The sequence below is a fragment of the Falco punctatus genome, assembly GCF_963210335.1.
Source record: "Falco punctatus genome assembly, chromosome: 11".
In the NCBI taxonomy this organism is placed as follows: Eukaryota; Metazoa; Chordata; class Aves; order Falconiformes; family Falconidae; genus Falco; species Falco punctatus.
This window is the reverse complement of record NC_137591.1, coordinates 26,369,834-26,387,265: the sequence shown is the minus strand read 5'-3', so window position 1 is coordinate 26,387,265 and position 17,432 is coordinate 26,369,834. Positions and strand designations below refer to the sequence as shown.

Sequence of the window (17,432 nt, the reverse complement as noted above, 5' to 3'; positions counted from 1 at the left end):
CTGCCAGGATGGGAGATGTTGCCTGGGAATTTTAGGGCTCCTTGACACTGTTTGGGAAGAAGCTTACTGTTGTTGGATACTTTCCATGGTGGCTGGGAGTGAACACTGAGGAGCAGCTCACCTCCTTTTCTATCCCCTCATGGATGGGCATATTAGGCGCATAGGATACCAGTCCGATTCCAGGGCGCTTCCTTGTCTCTACCGTGTATTGTGCATCACCTACTGCTTTGTTTCATCCCACACTAATGCCCTGGGTCCTGGTGTGGGCAGGAAGCGCTCCTGGCCGTCCTGCAGAGCTGTGCAATGTTTGAATGGAGAAGTGTGTCTTTCCAACAGCTTCATCCAGAGTGTGGCTGAAAACTGTGCTGGTGCCACAGCTGCTAATGACTTTTTTCCTCTCAAGCAGGTAGAAGTGCCTGAAAAGACAAAGAGTCTTGGAACCAAACATGCAGGCGACAGTATTTCTGACACTATCTCTTATGTAAGTTGAAAGCACACTTGTTAATATTCCTCCTGACAGTTTGGGTGTCAACTTTGAACTGCATTCTGTGGCGTGTGTCTGTCCGTCCATATAGTTGCACGTGCAACACAGCTTATGTAGATAACATTAGATGCAGTGAAGATGATGCGGAGCTCTCCTCCTGACCTTAGTTGTTGGAGGTTGTTTTTCAGCCTTTTGAAACCAAAATGCTTTACACGGCCTTCTGGTTAAACAGCCTTTCTCTTGGTTTGGGGAAGGCTGGCCCGAAGTATGCTGCTGAGCATGTGTACGATCCTGGAAGGTATTCTCTGTCTTATCAGACAGAAGTATTACTTCAAGTTGAATTGGCAGAAATCAAGCTGGTCCTGGGGTAAAAATCTCAAAGCTCAGGTTGCTTGCTCTACTGGGGCCGTGCTGTTTGTAACATTTCTCCCATGACTTTCTCTTTCCACTAGTTCATTTGGGTAAGCTGAATTAATCTGCATTGCATGGAGGTGGCATGTCCCTGGCTTCGAGCTGGGAGAGTACCGGTTCCAAACAGTGTATCTGAGCACCTTTCCTACCTCCAGCTCCCTTGGGAGGGAGACCCAGATAGCCAGTATTGGCTTCTGCCTTTTGGCAGCGGGTAGCATGTTGAAGAGGCAGGTTGAATGTGCCCCAGCCAGAGCTAAGCTGGGGTGCCTCCTGCCAGCTCTTGTGGTAGTGATACAGAGGCAAGGGTTTGTTCCTGATCACTCAGTTCTTTGTGTTTTTACAGGAATCTAACCAGCAAGCTGAGGTCCAGGAAGCTGAACTTCCCACACCAGATGTGTTTGTTGAGAAGCTCCCACCCAGCGGGAAGATCACTAAGACAGAGTCCCTCATTATCCCGTCCACCAGGTACGGCGGTGACACAGCATTGCACCTGCTGCAGGGCTTCTTGGGAAGTCTGGACGGCTTGTTAGCATTTGTTCTGGGTGGCCTTAAGCCATTGACTGCAAGGACACCATTGTTGCTTGCAGGCACTTAAGAGATGGGTCTTGAGCATTTGATAGATGAATGCTCAGAACCCTGAAGGGCAGCATTGCTCTGAGGTTGCTCTTGTCTCTTGTGCTGTACCCATTCCGTGTCCAAGGAGGTTTTTATAAAACTCTGGAGCTGCTTGCTCAAAGATACTGTTGCTATGTCAACATCTGATGCAGATTTTAGCCTTAAAGGTGGTTGTCAAGACTAACATGTCCTGTTAAACCTTCCCAGATAGAGTAGTGAATGTGGGCTTCAGCAACCCCACCACAGAGTTTCTCTGGTCATTTGCAAGAAAGTAGGTGTTCTTTTGAACAGGTATTCCTGTGCCGCTTTTGGGTGCGTGACTGCAGTGTGTATGACTGGATCCTATTACGCTGGTGTAGCCACAGCAGGGTGGTGGTGTGGGTCTTAGCATGGGCTGTGGAAGTCTGCCTGGGAGTGCTGGGAACATGTTGTGTAGCCGAGTCATGTGCTTTGCGCTATCAGAAGCAGAATTAGCAGGTCTCAAGCTAGCTCAGATCTACGTGCATGATTCCTCAGTGTACCCACTCACATTGTTGAGTTTGCCAGACTGGGTGATTTGGGATTTGGGGGATGTATCTCACTCGGGTATGAGGCAGCTCTGGAATGCAAGCACATTTCTCTAGCAGGTCTGAAGGGAAGCAGACGGGACGTCGGGGAAGGAGCACATCTCTGAAGGAGAGGCAGCCAGTGAGACCACAGAACGAGAGAGCGAACAGTCTGGACAATGAACGCTCTCCAGACACCCGACACCACTTACAGGTGTGAAAAAGCTTGCTGTCTCTGCTGCCACTCATAGATTTTCCTTTTCTCCAACTGTCTCCTGCAGTCTCTTTCCTTCTGGTCCAAGTGCTGTCCCTGCTGGAAAGGAGCTGGGCCCTGGGGCTTCAGGAGGGAGGGACTTTGTCTTGGCTGATACTGTATCTTCCATCCAATCTGCTGGGTTTTGGCAGCTTTTGCTTTGTCAGCCCACCATGAACTGAAAACACTGGAATGGATTGTTTTGATGAGAGAAATGAATAGAAATGTGTTGAGGAATTACTTCTGTGAAATAAGGCAAATTAGTAGGGATTGCAAAAGGGCACTGACTTGCGCAGAGTGTATGTACCGTGCTTTTGTTAGCTGCTGGGCTCACTTAATTCCTTCCTTGAAGGAGATTGTTCCTGGCTTCTATGAACCCAAAATTCCTTGGGCAACTCTTAGTTGGTATGAAGTTATGTAAGTGAAAGTGCATGGCAGAAGGAGTAATGGCCAACAAAACCAAGCTAGCTTAATAGAGGAGCCGGCAGAATACTGCAGTATCAAAGAAGCTGACAAGTGTCAGTCCCAGCAGCCGGCGTGGCTTGCAGGTGTGCCTTTGCTGATGGGGTGACCAAGCACTGGCCAGCCATGCACAGCCAGCTCTCGTGAATTGTGAGACCTGGAGCTGGTGGCGTGACGATTAGAGCTGACATCTGCTACTGTTCTCTCCTCTCTGTCTTTATTTCCAGATCCCCAGGAAAACAGTGTATGACCAACTAAATCACATCCTGGTTTCCGATGACCAGCTGCCAGAAAACATTATTCTTGTCAATACTTCTGACTGGCAAGGCCAGGTAAAGGCAGGAGACGTTACCTGAAGCACAGTTCTCCTTCACTGTTCCTCCTCAGGAATGGACAGGCCTTGAGCTCTACCGCTAACCAAGTAGGTTCTGCTGCTTGGTTGGAAGAGCAGTGGTGGTGCGTGGGGGCTGGCAGCATACTGAGTGTTCGGTGCCTACAGATTGGATTTCGTTTGACCAGAGGAGATGCTGTGGATCTTGTAAAGTTTTGCCGCCTGTGTCTTTCCAGAGAGGTTTTTTTCTCTTCTACAAAATGCCATTCCTTCTGTTTAGCAGCACGCTGGGAATAGCTAGACCCTTGCATTGAAGAGCCTACTTCTCAACTGTGGTAGACTGGGACAAAGGAAGTAGGGAGGACTGACCTGTGGTTTAGGCTGAGATTTCTAGGCACAGGTGGTGAACACAGGAGAACATATTTCAGGTCAGTTCTGTTGTCTTGCAGACACACTTGTGATTCCTGACTGCAGGTATGTCACCCCATCTGTTCTGAGTGAGGGCTGTGTTAAGAAGAACCCTGAGCAGTGCTTTCTTATGCTGGCAACATGGGGTGGTTTGTTATGGCTTGGAAAAAATGTTGTTCACTTTGGAACCTTGGTCTGAGAAAGCAGCAAAGTACGTGTGGAAGAGGACCAATAAATTTGTACTGGGTGACTGTTGCCTGTAGAACTTGTGCCAGGCTCATGGAGCTACATTGTCTGGTTTGGCTTTCTGCTTCTGGAAGGACTAGGGTCTTGATATCTGAGAGCGCAAAAATACCAGCTGGTTCTGGTTGTTCTTTACTTGAAGATGAAAAAAATGCCTTCTAGAGACGGACGGAAAGCATTGTAGGTCATCTTCCAGTAGTTTTAGCAGGTTGTGCCTGCAGTATCAGAGGACATGAAGCGTTGGCTGGGATGTATAGATTAGCGGTGCAGAATTTGAAAGTGTCCACCTGTACCTGGGGTGTTCTGTTCACTCATTTCTTGTTAGCTGCATGGAGGGGAAACAGTCTCTTATGAGGAACATGTGTGTTGGTAGCACCCTTCCCTTTTTCAGAGCTTGAGGGTTGGTAGAACACTGCGTTTAAGTCCTGAAATTGGAGAGAAATGCAATTGCAGTTCCAGAAGCTGGCAAGTAGGCAGCATTTGTTCTTACACCCGGTGTTGTCTGCTAGGTGAGTGGCCTGCTGCTGCCCTGCTTTCTGCAGCCATAAACCCCCTACTGTTCTAGAGTTGTCATCATGTTTTGGATATAGTGTTGGTGTGTGTTGCGAAGGTGCAACGTTTCCATTTTTCTAGGGGAAGAGCTTTCCTTTGGCTGATGCACAAGAATGAGGTATTTGAGAATTAGCAGTATCACTTACAAATTGGATATGGGGAGAGTGCCTATGCTTGGGTGTGAGAATACCTAGGAGGCTGGGGGAGGAAGATTCTCTTCTTATGACAAACTGTACCAAAAAAAGGACTATAAAATGTTCTATTCTCTCCTCAGTACCTATCAGATGTCTTGCAAAAGCATACCTTGCCAGTGGTCTGCACATGCTCCTCAGCTGATATTCAGGCAGCTTTCAGCACTATTGTCTCCAGGATACAGAGATAGTAAGTTCTCACCTTGCTTGTGTTGTTTGTTGAGTCTCAGCTCTAAAAGCCTCTAAACTCCTGTGCCCCAGTGCCCAGGGAGTTTTCCATCCAATAGCTGAGAAATACTTCTCGCTTCCAATACTTCTCCCCGATGTACTCTCCTGAAGTCAGAGTTGTGTGGCTCTTCAGCACTCGCCAGCCCTGCAGAGTTGTTGCTGTTCTGCCGTGTGTTGTGGTACAAGCCTCCTTTCATCGACACGAGTGATTTTAAAAGATTGTGCTTTGGAGGCTACCTCATAAGTCAGATCTAATAACCAGTAAAACATACGAAGCTAGTAGGCAAGTTTTTGGTGCGTACACCCACCCCCCCACCCCCGATTAATTCCTCAGGGCATTCCCTAGATACCTGCTGAGGGCCGTGTGTACCCGAGTATGTTCTCTGACACAGCAGTTAGTTGCAATAGGTACATCCTAATCCAGAGAGTTGATTCCAGCCCTTTAGATTATCAAAATGTGTGAAACAAGGACCAAGGAGACCAATTTGGAAAGTACTGAACAATGTTGCGTTCTATTAATAATGTTTCAAGCTGCTGCTAATTATTGTGATGTTGCCTCGTGTGTTGAGCAAGCTCTCTTCTGCTGTGGTTGTTGTTATCCAAGTGGGTTTTCTTAACTTATTCTGAAATACCTGGTTGGAAGCACAGTTACGAATGTTTCCTCTTTTTCTGTTTAGCTGTAACTGCAATTCACAGCCTCCAAACCCAATTAAAATCGCAGTGGCTGGAGCCCAGAATTACCTCAGCGCTGTATTGAGGCTCTTTGTAGAGCAGCTGTCTCACAAAACCCCAGACTGGCTCGGCTACATGAGATTTTTGATCATCCCTCTAGGTAAATAAGGAACTATTTTTCTTCATAGAAAGATGAATGGATTAAATGTGATGTGTTCCCTCAGGAGCAGCCTTCCTGAAAGCTTCAGCTAGGTATATGGCTGTTAAATGAGGCAAATGTCATGCTGTTAGAGTGTTGTGTAATGCTTGTGTTACTGCTCTTGCGTGAGTGAATTTCATCTTTACGTTCCTGATGCCAGAGTCTGCTTGTAAACCTTTCATTTGAAGGAAGAGGTTGAGTACTTCCTCCCCGCATGGGGCGGCTCTTACGTATCCTTTTATCATGGTACATTGAATACATAGAATAATGTTCTAGAAGCCTTTTCTCTGGCTGAAATCTTGAATTCATTGGGCACTGTGTTTCCCAAAGCAGTGACTGTTCTGGCCTCCCTGAGGCTGATACAAAAAATGTTTATGGAGGAGGGAGGGTTGAAAAAAAATTTTTAAAGGCTCTGAAACTGCTGAGAGTTCAAATTATTCAAATTACGTGTATCTTTTGACCTTTCCTCTGCGCTGTTCTTGGGTTTTTCCCTCAGTTTTCCAGCACTTTTTCTGCCCTTCCAGCAGCTCAACAAGCCTGCCTGGCTGGAAAGTTATCCAGCTTGGATCACTTGTGTTGAGTAGAGTCAACTGATAATAATGTTAGGGATCTCGTAGTCAGAAATGTGAGGAATGTCGTAGCAGTGAGGCCTTGGGAAGCCAGCTGGTCACTGATGCTTGTGGGCAGGGGCATCTGGGCAACGTTGGTGTTCCAAGGGTGTGATGCCAGAAGCTGGTCTAGTTCAGAGGCTTGGATTGTGTGAACAGGGCACTTAAGTGGTGTAGGCAACCAAAAATTTGAAAAACACTTTTTCTCTGTATTTTTCTGGTCTTCTAGGTTTGGGATCAGCTGATGGCGGTTGCTGTAGGGGTCAGAAGCTGCTGCCTGGCACCATGAACAGTAGGGGGTTAGGCTGTCAATTCAGTGGTGCGATTTGCAGAAGTCAAATGAAAAAGGCAGAGGAAGAGAGCTGGATCCTTCTGTAAGGAGGAGGCATTTTGTTTCCAAAGTGGTTGGCAGGAAGAGGAGAGAGCCCTTTAGGGGGTAAAAACAAAAAGAAATATTTCTGCAGGGTTAAATGTGCTTTGAATGAGAGCCTGTGTGACTGAGGACTTCGGTCCTCACATGCTGACTGTCTCTCAGCCTCAGAAGAGTTTTCTGTCCTGCAGTCTTTAATCGTCTGAAAACATTCTCTCTTTGAAAGTGAAACACAAGATTGAGCTAGTGTGGTTTTGGGTTGTTTTTTTAATCTTAAAACTTTCTTTTGTAATTAAAAAAAAAAAGAAAGAACAAAGCACTCTGATAATGGACCTGGTTCAGAACTGTGAATGCTTTTCAAATGTACTTTAAATATAGAAACTTCTCTAACAGGGCCTTTCCCATAGAAGGCTGCAGTATTTCCTGACCAGATCAAGTGCTTATTTCTGGCCAGCTTTCTGGCAGTTCATTAAAGTGACTAAGGAGCAATCTCTCTTTTCTGACAATTGAAAAAGCACCCAAGACAAAATAGTGACCATGCCATAAACGTCTTAAAGGAAAAAGACTTTCGGCTGTTAGCAGCACCTTTGAAATGGGAATGGTGGAGTTTTTTCAAAAGTGCTTTACCTTGTTAGTCCACAACGGCACGCTGCAATGACAGAAGAGTCAGCCTACAGTGGTCTGTTAACGATGAGGAATGCTTAGTGTCTGTAAGCACCTGTACTGGGAGGTTCGGTCCTGCTTCGTGCCTCTAATTCTATGGCTGAAAGACTCCTCTGATGGCCAAACCAGTGTATTAAACAACCGAAAAGGGGTAAATAACATAGAAAATAAGGTTGGGGGTTATTTTGGCTGTTTGGGGTTTTTTAGCATTTTATTTAGCTCCCATGGATAGAGCTTCTTGGGAGTGCTCGTATTTAGCACTTGTTCCCAACTGCGTCTGCCGTGTGTGATACGTTTCCCCAGAATGTGGGAAAGCTGCTTCAGTGCACGGTGCAGAGCTGTTCCGCGTGCACTGTTGAAAACTCCACTGCAAAAGAAATGATGGGTTTGAAAGTAGCCATGATCAGGAGGGTCCAGGAGGAACTTAGGCTCCAGTCTCTAATGACGATGAGGGGAGCTCAGAGAGACCTTCTGCTTGAACCTTTCCTGGAAATCTGGAAACCAGCACTGGTTTGGAGGACTGAGAAAAGACACTGGGAGGTTTTCCACCATGAGCTTTACTGGAGGATAGTGAGTATAGTTAAGCAACTGAGGTCTTTTTGGAAGGAATTGTCACATTACCAGTTACCAGCTGATGCAATCTCTGGAAGTGTGGCTTGATGTGAGGATTTGGTATGCAGGAAGGATGAAAAGAAGATGATTAGGAGGAACTCTGGGACTACTTCATGGCTGATGGTAAATGTTACAGGACTCCTGCAGAGTATGGCTGAAATATGGTGGCTGGAAAGTGCAATCCTGGCACACCTTTTCTCCTGTGTAGAAAAACTGGAGAGGTAGTTGCGAGAGCAGATTGTCTGGTTTGGGGACACACGTGGCCTAAAATGAAGGTGGCAAATTTTTGCCACCTCCCAGGGCAGAGTTTGTCACTTAAATGCCTTCCCTCTTCTGTTCAGTCTAAGTATGAAGTCAAGTCTCCATCCGGGGCTGCAAGCTGGAGGCAGGAGACACAAACTTTCTGCAAAGAGGTCTGTCCATGCTCACAGAGCAGCCATAAGGCATAGCTAGAGCAAGCAGGGACCTGACGCATATGCCAACATTCAGTGGGGACGGTAATCCTTGGACTCTGCCTTCTGTCTTTAGTTACAGCCTATTTATTGAACTTGTTGTAGCCCTTCTCCACCGGTTAAACAAGCCTCCCTGGGTTGTTTTCCCTGGCTGGGGACAATTGCCTCTTCTTACTATTGCGAAGCAGCTGTGGTGTGTGACTGGTGTTTGGAGGAGGGGGCCCGACTCCTCTTGGCAGAGGTGACCTGGCCGTGGTGTGCGCGCTGCAGCCTGTGGGCAGGAAAGGCTGCTGGGGACGCAGTTTGCAAAACTGAGAGGCTGAAGTGGGGAGCCATAGGGCCTCTGTGTCTTCCAAATCATTTCTTTCCTCAGCAGTTTCCCAGTCCTGTTTTCTTTGGCTTTTTAAGATTTAAGTTGGCTGGGGAAAGGGGGAGGTGTCACTGAAAGATAGCAGTGGTGTTCAAGTAGTCTCTCTGCTGGGAAGTCTTTTTGCATGCTCTTGTAGAGATAAGATGGACTAAATTACTTGGGTTTAATTGAAGAAATTTATTTGTGGGGTTTCTAGTGTAGTTTTGATTTTGGAATTTAATTTCTCACCGATAAAAAACACACTTGTGTTCAGTGCTGGGAAGAACTACTATCATGTTTTCCTTTCTTTCTTAGGCTCTCATCCAGTGGCCAAGTATCTGGGGTCTGTAGATTATAGATACAACAACTTCTTCCAAGATCTAGCCTGGAGAGATCTGTTCAACAAACTTGAAGCACAGACCACTGGTAAGACCATGTGTCTGTCTGGCCTGTGTGGGATGAAAGGCTTGAATGAGTAATTTTAGCAAAGGTCAAGTAAATACAAGAGGAAGCAGACAAATTTTTTTTTTCTTCTTTTCTCCTTGCTCCACCGCGTTCCCTTTTCAGATGCTGACCTTTGTATGTCCTCCACATGGTGGTTTGCAAACAGTTGTTGGCTCCCAGAGGTGCTAGCTGCCTCGGAGTCACGCTGTTTTTACCTAGCTCTCAGCTCTGTTCTTTGATGTGGAGGTCTCGCTACCAAGTTCAGTATATTGCTTTCTTTGGCCCTTCAGAATCTGTCCAGCCTCAAAGATGTGGAAAACTGGAAATGAACTTCTGTCAGTTACACGTGAGAATGACCTTGACATTTCTCAAGTCTGCTGGCAGGATCTTTCTTATTTAAAAAGAGTTTTGTTCTTCACCAGTGTTGTAACAAATGGGAGCTGCCCTAGGTCAGATCAACAAGTTCCTATTCTGATCTGAGCCTGTTCTAGGTCAGGATAAAGCCTTACCGTGTGTTAAAGTACTAATTTGCTTAAAATATTAATGCTTACCACTTTTCCATCCGTTCCTTCAAGAACGGAAAGAAACAGGAGAAAGGAGGATTTGCATTTGACATTTAGGGCTACGTGGAAGCTTGAGACTTGACCAAGAAGGGATTCTTTCATGGCAGCGTATATCATACAGAAATTTCACTAGAAGGGAAAAGTTTTGGTGGTTTCAGAGCACTGTGTGCGTGGGGAGGTTGCAGTGTGGTTCTCCTGTTGGAATTGCAGAGTGCCTGAGGTCTGCCAGGATGCTCGTGGAAGCCCTCTAGCCATGAGAGGAGGAGAGAGACACCTCTTCACAGGTGATTGTTCAGAGCCTTTTCCAGCAGGTGAGGACTTGGCTGGACAAGACCCTGGGCAGCCTGTTCTGAAGGTGAAGTTAGCCCTACTGGGAGCAGGAGGCTGCACTGGAGATCTCCTAGTGTGCCACCCAGCCTACGTTTTTCCTTGACTCTAAGCCCGTGGAAGAACAGGTGTCTGAAACTGGTTTCTTTTAATTCTTTCCTGCTCTTGAAAATGCAGACAAATGTCAATACAGACCTGATTTTTTGTGGCTGGGTTGGGAATACTTCATTAACTATCGAAATCCAGCTTGAGCCATATCTGTTCTTTAGTTGGCTGTACGCTGCAGCCCTTGTTTTCTTATAGCATGCAGACAAATAAATGCAGCCTCATTTTTGTGCAGTCCAGATCTTGTAGAATTCTCCGTTTTCATCTGCAGTGAGAACTGCACAGAAAACCCATGATGGCATAAGAAGATCTGGCAAAGAATCATAGCTCTTCACAGTTCACTGTTCTGATTCAACGAGTCTCGGTTAAAATGCTGTTAAGGTATGGAAGACCCTGGTGAAGGTCACTTGTGGTCCCTTGATGTCACAGTTGAGGCTCTTTGCTTGAAACCAAAGAAAAATGGAAGGCATTTAGGAAATGTCTTCCTGTCAACTTGAATCAAACACAGTCTCACAGATCTGAAGCATACTTGGCACTACACACGTGATCCGTTGCGTTCTCCCAACCCTTGCGTGGCTCTGTCTTTTCCGTTAACTCAGCACAGCCACGAGTTTTTTAGCACATCAGATAACTCAAATGCCAGTGAGAGCAGAGCAGCTCGCCAAGACCCTGGGAGAGGTGGCTAGGCACTTTCATCAGCAGATATGTACAGTCAAGGTACAAAAACGTCTGAAGGTGACTCTGGGCAGGTACACATTTTCAAAGAAAAGCAATTTAACGAATACAAAATAACCATAATAGAGTCGGTAACGCTGCGTACAGATGTCTGTGTATCTAGTGTGCCTTCCTAATGTTTTTACCTTGGTGCTCTTGCAGGATGTTTGCTTTTGGTCAGGCAGCTGGACCGTGCTCAGAGCTTCCTTTGGAAGGTGCAGTTCAGATGGAGCTGGCTGGGTACCGTCAGCTGCTTGGCTGAGCAAATGGAGGACAGTGCTGGTGATGGTTTGAGAAGTCACTTAAATTGTTTTCTCTCTTTGTTCTACTGCAGTTCCAGAAACGCCTGATGTTGTCTCCCGGATAACACAGTATATAGCAGGGGCAAACTGTGCACACCAGTTGCCCATTGCTGAAGCGATGCTGACATACAAGCAGAAAAGGTATGTCACTAACGTAATATTGACTTTCCAGAGCAAACATCAGGTTGAAAGGAAAGTGCTTTTCTCATCTTGTGTGCCAGCAGCCTTAAAATCACTCCAAGCTGCAACCACCTTGGGAGCCTTACGGTAGCCTGTGCCCAGTGATGTGTCCCACGTAGGTAACACTGAATCTACAGCAGTGCGGTTACTTTTAAGTGCAGTATTTCTTTGAAGGTATGAGAGGTCTGGGGAAGTGGGGACTAGGCAGGATGGGGGGTGGACAGATGATAGCTGCTTAGATTCCAGAGATCTCTTACCAGAGACCTCTCCCTTGCCACAGAGACCCCTTAGGTGTGTAAGACCAGATTGTGGTATTCTTCCCAAAAATATCTTTCATGAGACCTGGCCTTTTTACATCAGTGTGGAGGGATCCGAAACCCATTATTTTTGGAGTGTAAATAGCAGAGCTTCCCTCAGGAGAGACAAAATTCTTGTTGATTGGCAGTTGCAGGCTACCTGGACTCCTATTGGGGTGGGCTGACATTCACCAGGTTTTATTGCAACTTGTCCTAAGGGATAAGCGGCCTGTAGGAGGGAGGATTGGCGTCTGAAAACAAGGTTCAGAAGTATGTAGAGCCTCATGTGGCTGTGGTCCACGAAGAGCAACAACTGTCACTGAGGGGTAGGAGATGCATTGTTGCTGAGGCACAGAGGAAACTAATAGACTCCAGCTCACATCTGAGTAATTTCTGAGAGCAGGACGAACGCTAAGCTCATGATTTTTCTCAGTTAGGGACTAGCAATCTCCTATGAGGCATGGATGATGTTAGTTGTTAATTACTAGCCTTCGCATGTTATATCTGATCTTTCATTTTTGGACTTTTTTGGACATTTTCTCTGATTGGTGCCTCCTTGGCATAAGAGCTGGGAGGGATTAAAGATGTAGGTAGAGTCACTTTTTTTTCCTCTCTTTTTGGAAATGCTCATCGTATGTTGCTTTTCCATTCCTGTGTCTGCTCTACGTTATTTTGCAGAAATGATTCAGTAAAATTTAGCCTGTTCTTCATGCTCTCCTAGGAAAAGTATTTCCAGACTGACTAGTCCCTTAAAAAGAGTGGATACTCTTCATGTATTTGTGAACTTCTGTAATGTTAACCTGAAAAAGGTGAAGTCTGGAGAACCACAGAGTACTCGAAGCTCTTACTTTTGATCTTTTAACGTGTTTGTGTGACGACTCACCTTAGATACCAGTAGGGAGTTCAGGCACCCCTAGTGCAGTGTGAACCCCTTCTGATGGCTGCCTTGTTCTTTCTCTGCACCCTTTCAGTTGCTGGGTTCTGCGTTGGTCTCCACTGCCTTCTCCATTCCGTTACAGGTTCTTTTTTGTCATTAACACACATTAAATCGTTTTCTAATGTGCCCAGAAAGATCAATTTGATACTCTGTTGAAAAACATCTGAAATGTATTTCAGCAACACATGCACTTAGCCCTCCCAGCAGTGTGCATGACTGCTGTACCAAGCTGGTCTGATCCATTTGGATTTTAGACTCTTTGGACTTGGTGGTGCCATGCCTGAAGCTGTTAATAGGTTTAAACCAGTCTCAAACCCTGCCGAAGAATCTCTGTTGGAAGAGAGATTGCAGAGACTGTCATACTCATGGCGTAGCCTGCAGTCTTTTAGTATCTCTGTTGTGTCCGCTTTAAAATAGCTTCTACTTTCAGCTAAGTACCCTGCCAGCAAACTGGAGAGTGAGTGAGAGGACAAGCTCTCCCATGGACTGATGGCCAGTTATCTCCGTGGCTTTCTTTAGAAATGCAATTCTCTGTCATTGGCAGCAACTTAGGGAGGGTATTGTGGAAAACAACACAGAAATGTGTCTCCATTAGCGGTATCTAAATGAATGCATCACTTTGTTGTAAGTATAATAACATATTTATCTTTCTCTTTGGTTGCTTTCTGAAAAGGAAAAAGAGCTTTCATTTTGATTTTACCATAAGGTATCGGTTCCTTTTAGGTTCCCTCTCCCGTCTCCCATCTCTTTCCCCATGAACTGGTCTTTTGTGCCTTGTTTAACAGTTCTTGCAGGTCTGGGATGCACAGTTTGTGCTTTAAGTTAATTTCTGCTTGCTGCTTTGAAATTATGGCATCTGCTGATAGAACACGTTGTTGAAAATGACTGCTCTGCCTTTGGACCACAGATACAGCTTCCCAGGATGTAGATTGAATGGGAATTAAGGGGTTATTGAGAGAGAAGCTTTGAGCAGTAAAACACGGAGGAGGAAGGGGTGGTTTTTTCCCTTCTTCCTAGTCATCAGAGGATATAGCATGGCTCTAAAAGAATCAGGACTGACCAAAGGCTTTTCAGTTCCCATCTGTTGGAACTGGAGCGCTGTAAGTGGCACTCAGTGGCTCAGGTTGGGGTTCAGCTGTGCAGTGCCTGAGTGCAGACCAGCAAATCTTCTCCCTGTAATATGAAAACTGAGGACTGGGCTCTTACTGGCAGGCTATCCCAAATGCATGGGACTTCACGGAGCTTAAGAAAGAGAAGGCAGATGTATGCTAGCAGTGGAGTTATGCTCTCTGAGCTGCCTCCAAGACCCCCTTGCTCTGCAGGTTCCCCCGCTACAAATCATTTGATTATTGGACATTGTTTATTTTGCCCTCAGTTCATGAAGGTACTGCAACTCCCTCTCCCTTGAGAGCAGAGGTGAACGTCTTCGCCAAGGCCAGCTTTCAAGGCAGTGATCCATGTAGAAACAGCAGTGCTGCCTACAATTTCATTGCAATTCAAAGCTCCCAGTAACCTAGCATTTGCTCTGTTAAACAAGCCGTAGCGGTCCAAGGAAAGCCAAGCCAGTCTTTAGGACGTAGCTGTATGTGGTGAGCTGCTTTATAACTTTATTGCCAGCTATCCCTATCTTGACTTACCTCCGCTCTCCTTCCCGTAGCCTTGTTCTGTTTGTCATGGCAAAAGGTTGGCGCATGTATTGCCTGTGATGGGCTGCAATGGTGCGAAAGCTTAATCCCGTTCTTTTGGAGCATCTGCTGACCTTACCTGAAATCAAGGGGGCTGGCAATGAGGAAGGGGTTCAGGAAGGAAATGAATTGCCATTTCAGCTCCTCTGCGTTACACTGGGTGACTGACTTTGTGCGCACTGGGAGAGTTACTGGTTGCTGAATTGTCAAGAAACACTGCAGTCCAGTCAACACCTGGGGAGCTAAGACTGTGGTGGCAGAGGTGGGCCTCTCACTAGGAGGGGTGTTTCATTGATGCTGATATCTCTCTGCATTGCTTTCTTGAATGAAATCCTGCGGTATTTGAGATCTGAGACTTGACAGACGCCTGTTCCCAGCGTAGCTGGATTGCTTATCAGTTCTGTGAACCTGGGCTGGTGTCACCCACTGTAATTCAGCGTCCAGCACAGCTCATGTCATACAGCTTCTGGATAGCCCTTGCACGAACCTAGGGAGCAGCTTGGCTTTTGGAAATGAACGCATTGCTCACTTGTCAGGGTGAGGGCTGGGTCATTTCCCAGCAACTGGTTTGGGTTGCTTAAATTTTAAAGGAAGTCTTACTGAAAGGCTAGTAACTGGCATAACTGCTCTCGGTGATTATTCAGTCCCTCTTACTGTAATGTCAGAGCGCTTTGCGGCGTAGTTTGTGCTTTGGCCCAGAGGCGAGAGAGGTTATTATTTGTCCTGGTGAGATGCCTGCTTCTCCTTTGTAAGAGTCCTAAACCATAGAAATCTGGCTCTTTGTCTTTTGTTCAATCTGAATTGATTTCTTGGGGTAGGGAGGGAGCCTGCAAGTCCATTTCTGGACAGTTTGCCTTTGAAGAACTGATTGCAGATGGATGGATTTTGCCCAAGCAAAAAATAGTAATTAGACAACTTCCCACTCCAGTTAAATATTTTCTTTCTAGCCTCTCTGCATAGGTCTGGTTTTCGGTTTCCACCGGATTTTATTATTTTTTTTTTCCTCCCCAGAATTACAGAGATGAAGTATCAATAACAGTGTTAAAAATCACAAACCAGGGTCAGGTCTGGCTTTAAACTGTAACTGAGATACCAGGGCCTTCGGAAGCCCTATGGATAAAACCAGCGCCCTGGGCATGGCTGGGGGGAAAAACCTCTGCAGCCTGGGAATCTGTGCAGCCTAGGCGGTGCAGGGGAGCTGCCGTTCCTGGGACAGGGGATATTTTAGTTGCAGGGTTGCGGTAGGAGGAATGGGAGGGAGACCGTTAGGAAGGTGAAAGGATTCTGGATTAATATTTTGGGATCCTGAAGGACAAGAATTGGGGAAGATCATGGAAGAGGAGAACAAGCACAGTCATCTCATCTTTCCTTTCATCCGCATGAAGAGCAGCTGTTTTCATAAGCTGCATTTTAAGAGGCACATGTGCAAGATCTGAGTTCCCAAGAGGATGTGTGACAGGACTAGACTGAATGAGCTGAAATCCAGCTGGATTGCTTCAGGAACAGTCTGTGCATCATTGTCAGCTGTGATAAATGGTGACTGAAGCAAATGATTTGTGTCAGAATTGCCCCTGTGCTCCCCTCAGTGGGAGTCTGAGCTCCTAGGAGGAAAAAGAATGAGTTTTCTGCTGGAGCTGGGCATGGTTTGTTTTCTGACAGCTCAGAGCCAAGCCGTCCAGTAGCTGAAAGACGACTAGGCGACTGTTGTGCTTCCCTCACTTGGTCGGTGGGACTCGCTTCTGCCTGCTTGCTCAGCTCGTGGAGCTGAAGAAATGAGAAGAAAGCTGAGCCTCTGTTCTGTGCTTCTTCCAACAGCTCTGTGGATTTCTTGTCTCCCTTCACAAAACTGGAGCTGGAAATGTCATGTTTGTAGGAGGTTTATTTGCTGGGGGGGCTGCAGCCATGTTTGGAGGGATGTGACCTTTTCTGGTTTCCAACACAGCATCAGGGATTCTGTTATTTTGTCATGTGCTTCGGGGGAAGAACGAAGGTGCAGTGCCTGGGGTTGTGAGGTAGGAAGGGAGCAAAGCCCCTGGGTTTGCCTTAGGGATGAGTAAGCAGAGCCAAGCCAAAGTGAGAAGCGATTTGCAAAAGCACACTCTGCTTTGGACCAAGAGGGAGCTCTGGCTGAGGTGTGTTCTCTGTGGTTCTATGCCATTCTTTTCATAGGGCTCAGAGGAAACTGTCCAGCCTGTGCTAGTCACACAGGGGATAACAACCTTTGTGCGTTCGCGTTTCTGACCTGTGCTGGAAACAGCACAGAAATACCTGCTGCCTGAAGTATTTGTGCTGCACCCAGCAGTGTTCTGGATGAAGGCAATGCTTGGTGGTTTTTCTCTGAACATTGTAGTGCTCCAAGCACTGAGGGATGCACAAGAAGGGAAACGTGAGATATCATGATGTTTGTCTGCTTCCTACCTGTTTCCTGTGCTTGGCCACTGAGAAATGTGTTGTGTCTTGCCCATGAAGTCACTTCCACTGCTGAACTGTAATTCTTCCGAACACGTGGATGTGCTCCTGCAGTCATCTCCTCACCCTGTGGATCCACCTTCATTTCTGTTGCCTTTGAAGGGAGCAGGGGCTTTGCAGGCCCTCCCAGCCTGCCTTTCTCCTTGCTCAGGTCTTCACCCTCTTGTCTTTGTTGAGTTTCTCCCTAATTCCTGCTAAGTTCTACTGTAGCCTTCATTGCTGGCCCTTCTCTACCTTCTGGCTTATGAATCCTGGGCAGGGCCAGAGCAGGGAGGGGCTGCTGCCTTCCTGCTTTCAAAATGTGTGTAGCATTGTCTCCAGCTATTTCTGGGACATGGTGTGTGTGTGTTTTCAGTTTGGTTTAGCCATTTGCTGTTCCACCAGTCTTGATCTACCTGGTGTGCTCTGGTGCCCGACCTCTCTAGCGTCCCTGTCTAAGGACTGCAAGCTCCCAGTGGCAAGGAACATGTATCTGTGTGCGTGCGTGTGTGTGTACGTACTTGGTAGTGCTGTACAAATAACCTCGTGTCACGGCTTGTAACCCCGTGGCAGGCTAACTGCTTTAGCGATGCTGGGATTTGCAAGGTATGGCACATGACTCCAAAGGTGGGACGCGTGAAGGCCATGCGTGCAGAGCGCTTCAGGTACTAGTAAGTAACGCACAGTTCTCCGTGTTGTTGTGGCACAGATCCATTTCCTTGCAGTAGGAGGTTGTGTGTCTGTAATGACTGCCATGCCATTAAAGCATGTTTCTCTGTCAAG

The 17,432-nt window shown here is 46.6% G+C and overlaps 1 protein-coding gene across 11 annotated transcripts in view; it reads left to right on the top strand.

The window, feature by feature from the left end:
- The window catches only part of PACS2 (phosphofurin acidic cluster sorting protein 2), an 82,745-nt gene that overhangs the window by 47,836 nt on the left and 17,477 nt on the right, over positions 1–17,432 (top strand). For 4 of the 11 annotated variants that reach the window (XM_080406761.1, XM_080406755.1, XM_080406756.1 and 1 more), the window contains 9 exons: positions 404–481; positions 1,239–1,360; positions 2,134–2,269; positions 2,998–3,102; positions 4,579–4,685; positions 5,401–5,555; positions 8,964–9,074; positions 11,136–11,244; positions 13,190–13,222. In XM_080406761.1, coding sequence (XP_080262887.1) covers positions 404–481; positions 1,239–1,360; positions 2,134–2,269; positions 2,998–3,102; positions 4,579–4,685; positions 5,401–5,555; positions 8,964–9,074; positions 11,136–11,244; positions 13,190–13,222 — 956 coding nt within the window. The remainder of the gene's footprint in view (positions 1–403; positions 482–1,238; positions 1,361–2,133; positions 2,270–2,997; positions 3,103–4,578; positions 4,686–5,400; positions 5,556–8,963; positions 9,075–11,135; positions 11,245–13,189; positions 13,223–17,432) is intronic. The other 7 variants (XM_080406757.1, XM_080406763.1, XM_080406760.1 and 4 more) reach the window with 6 other exon arrangements.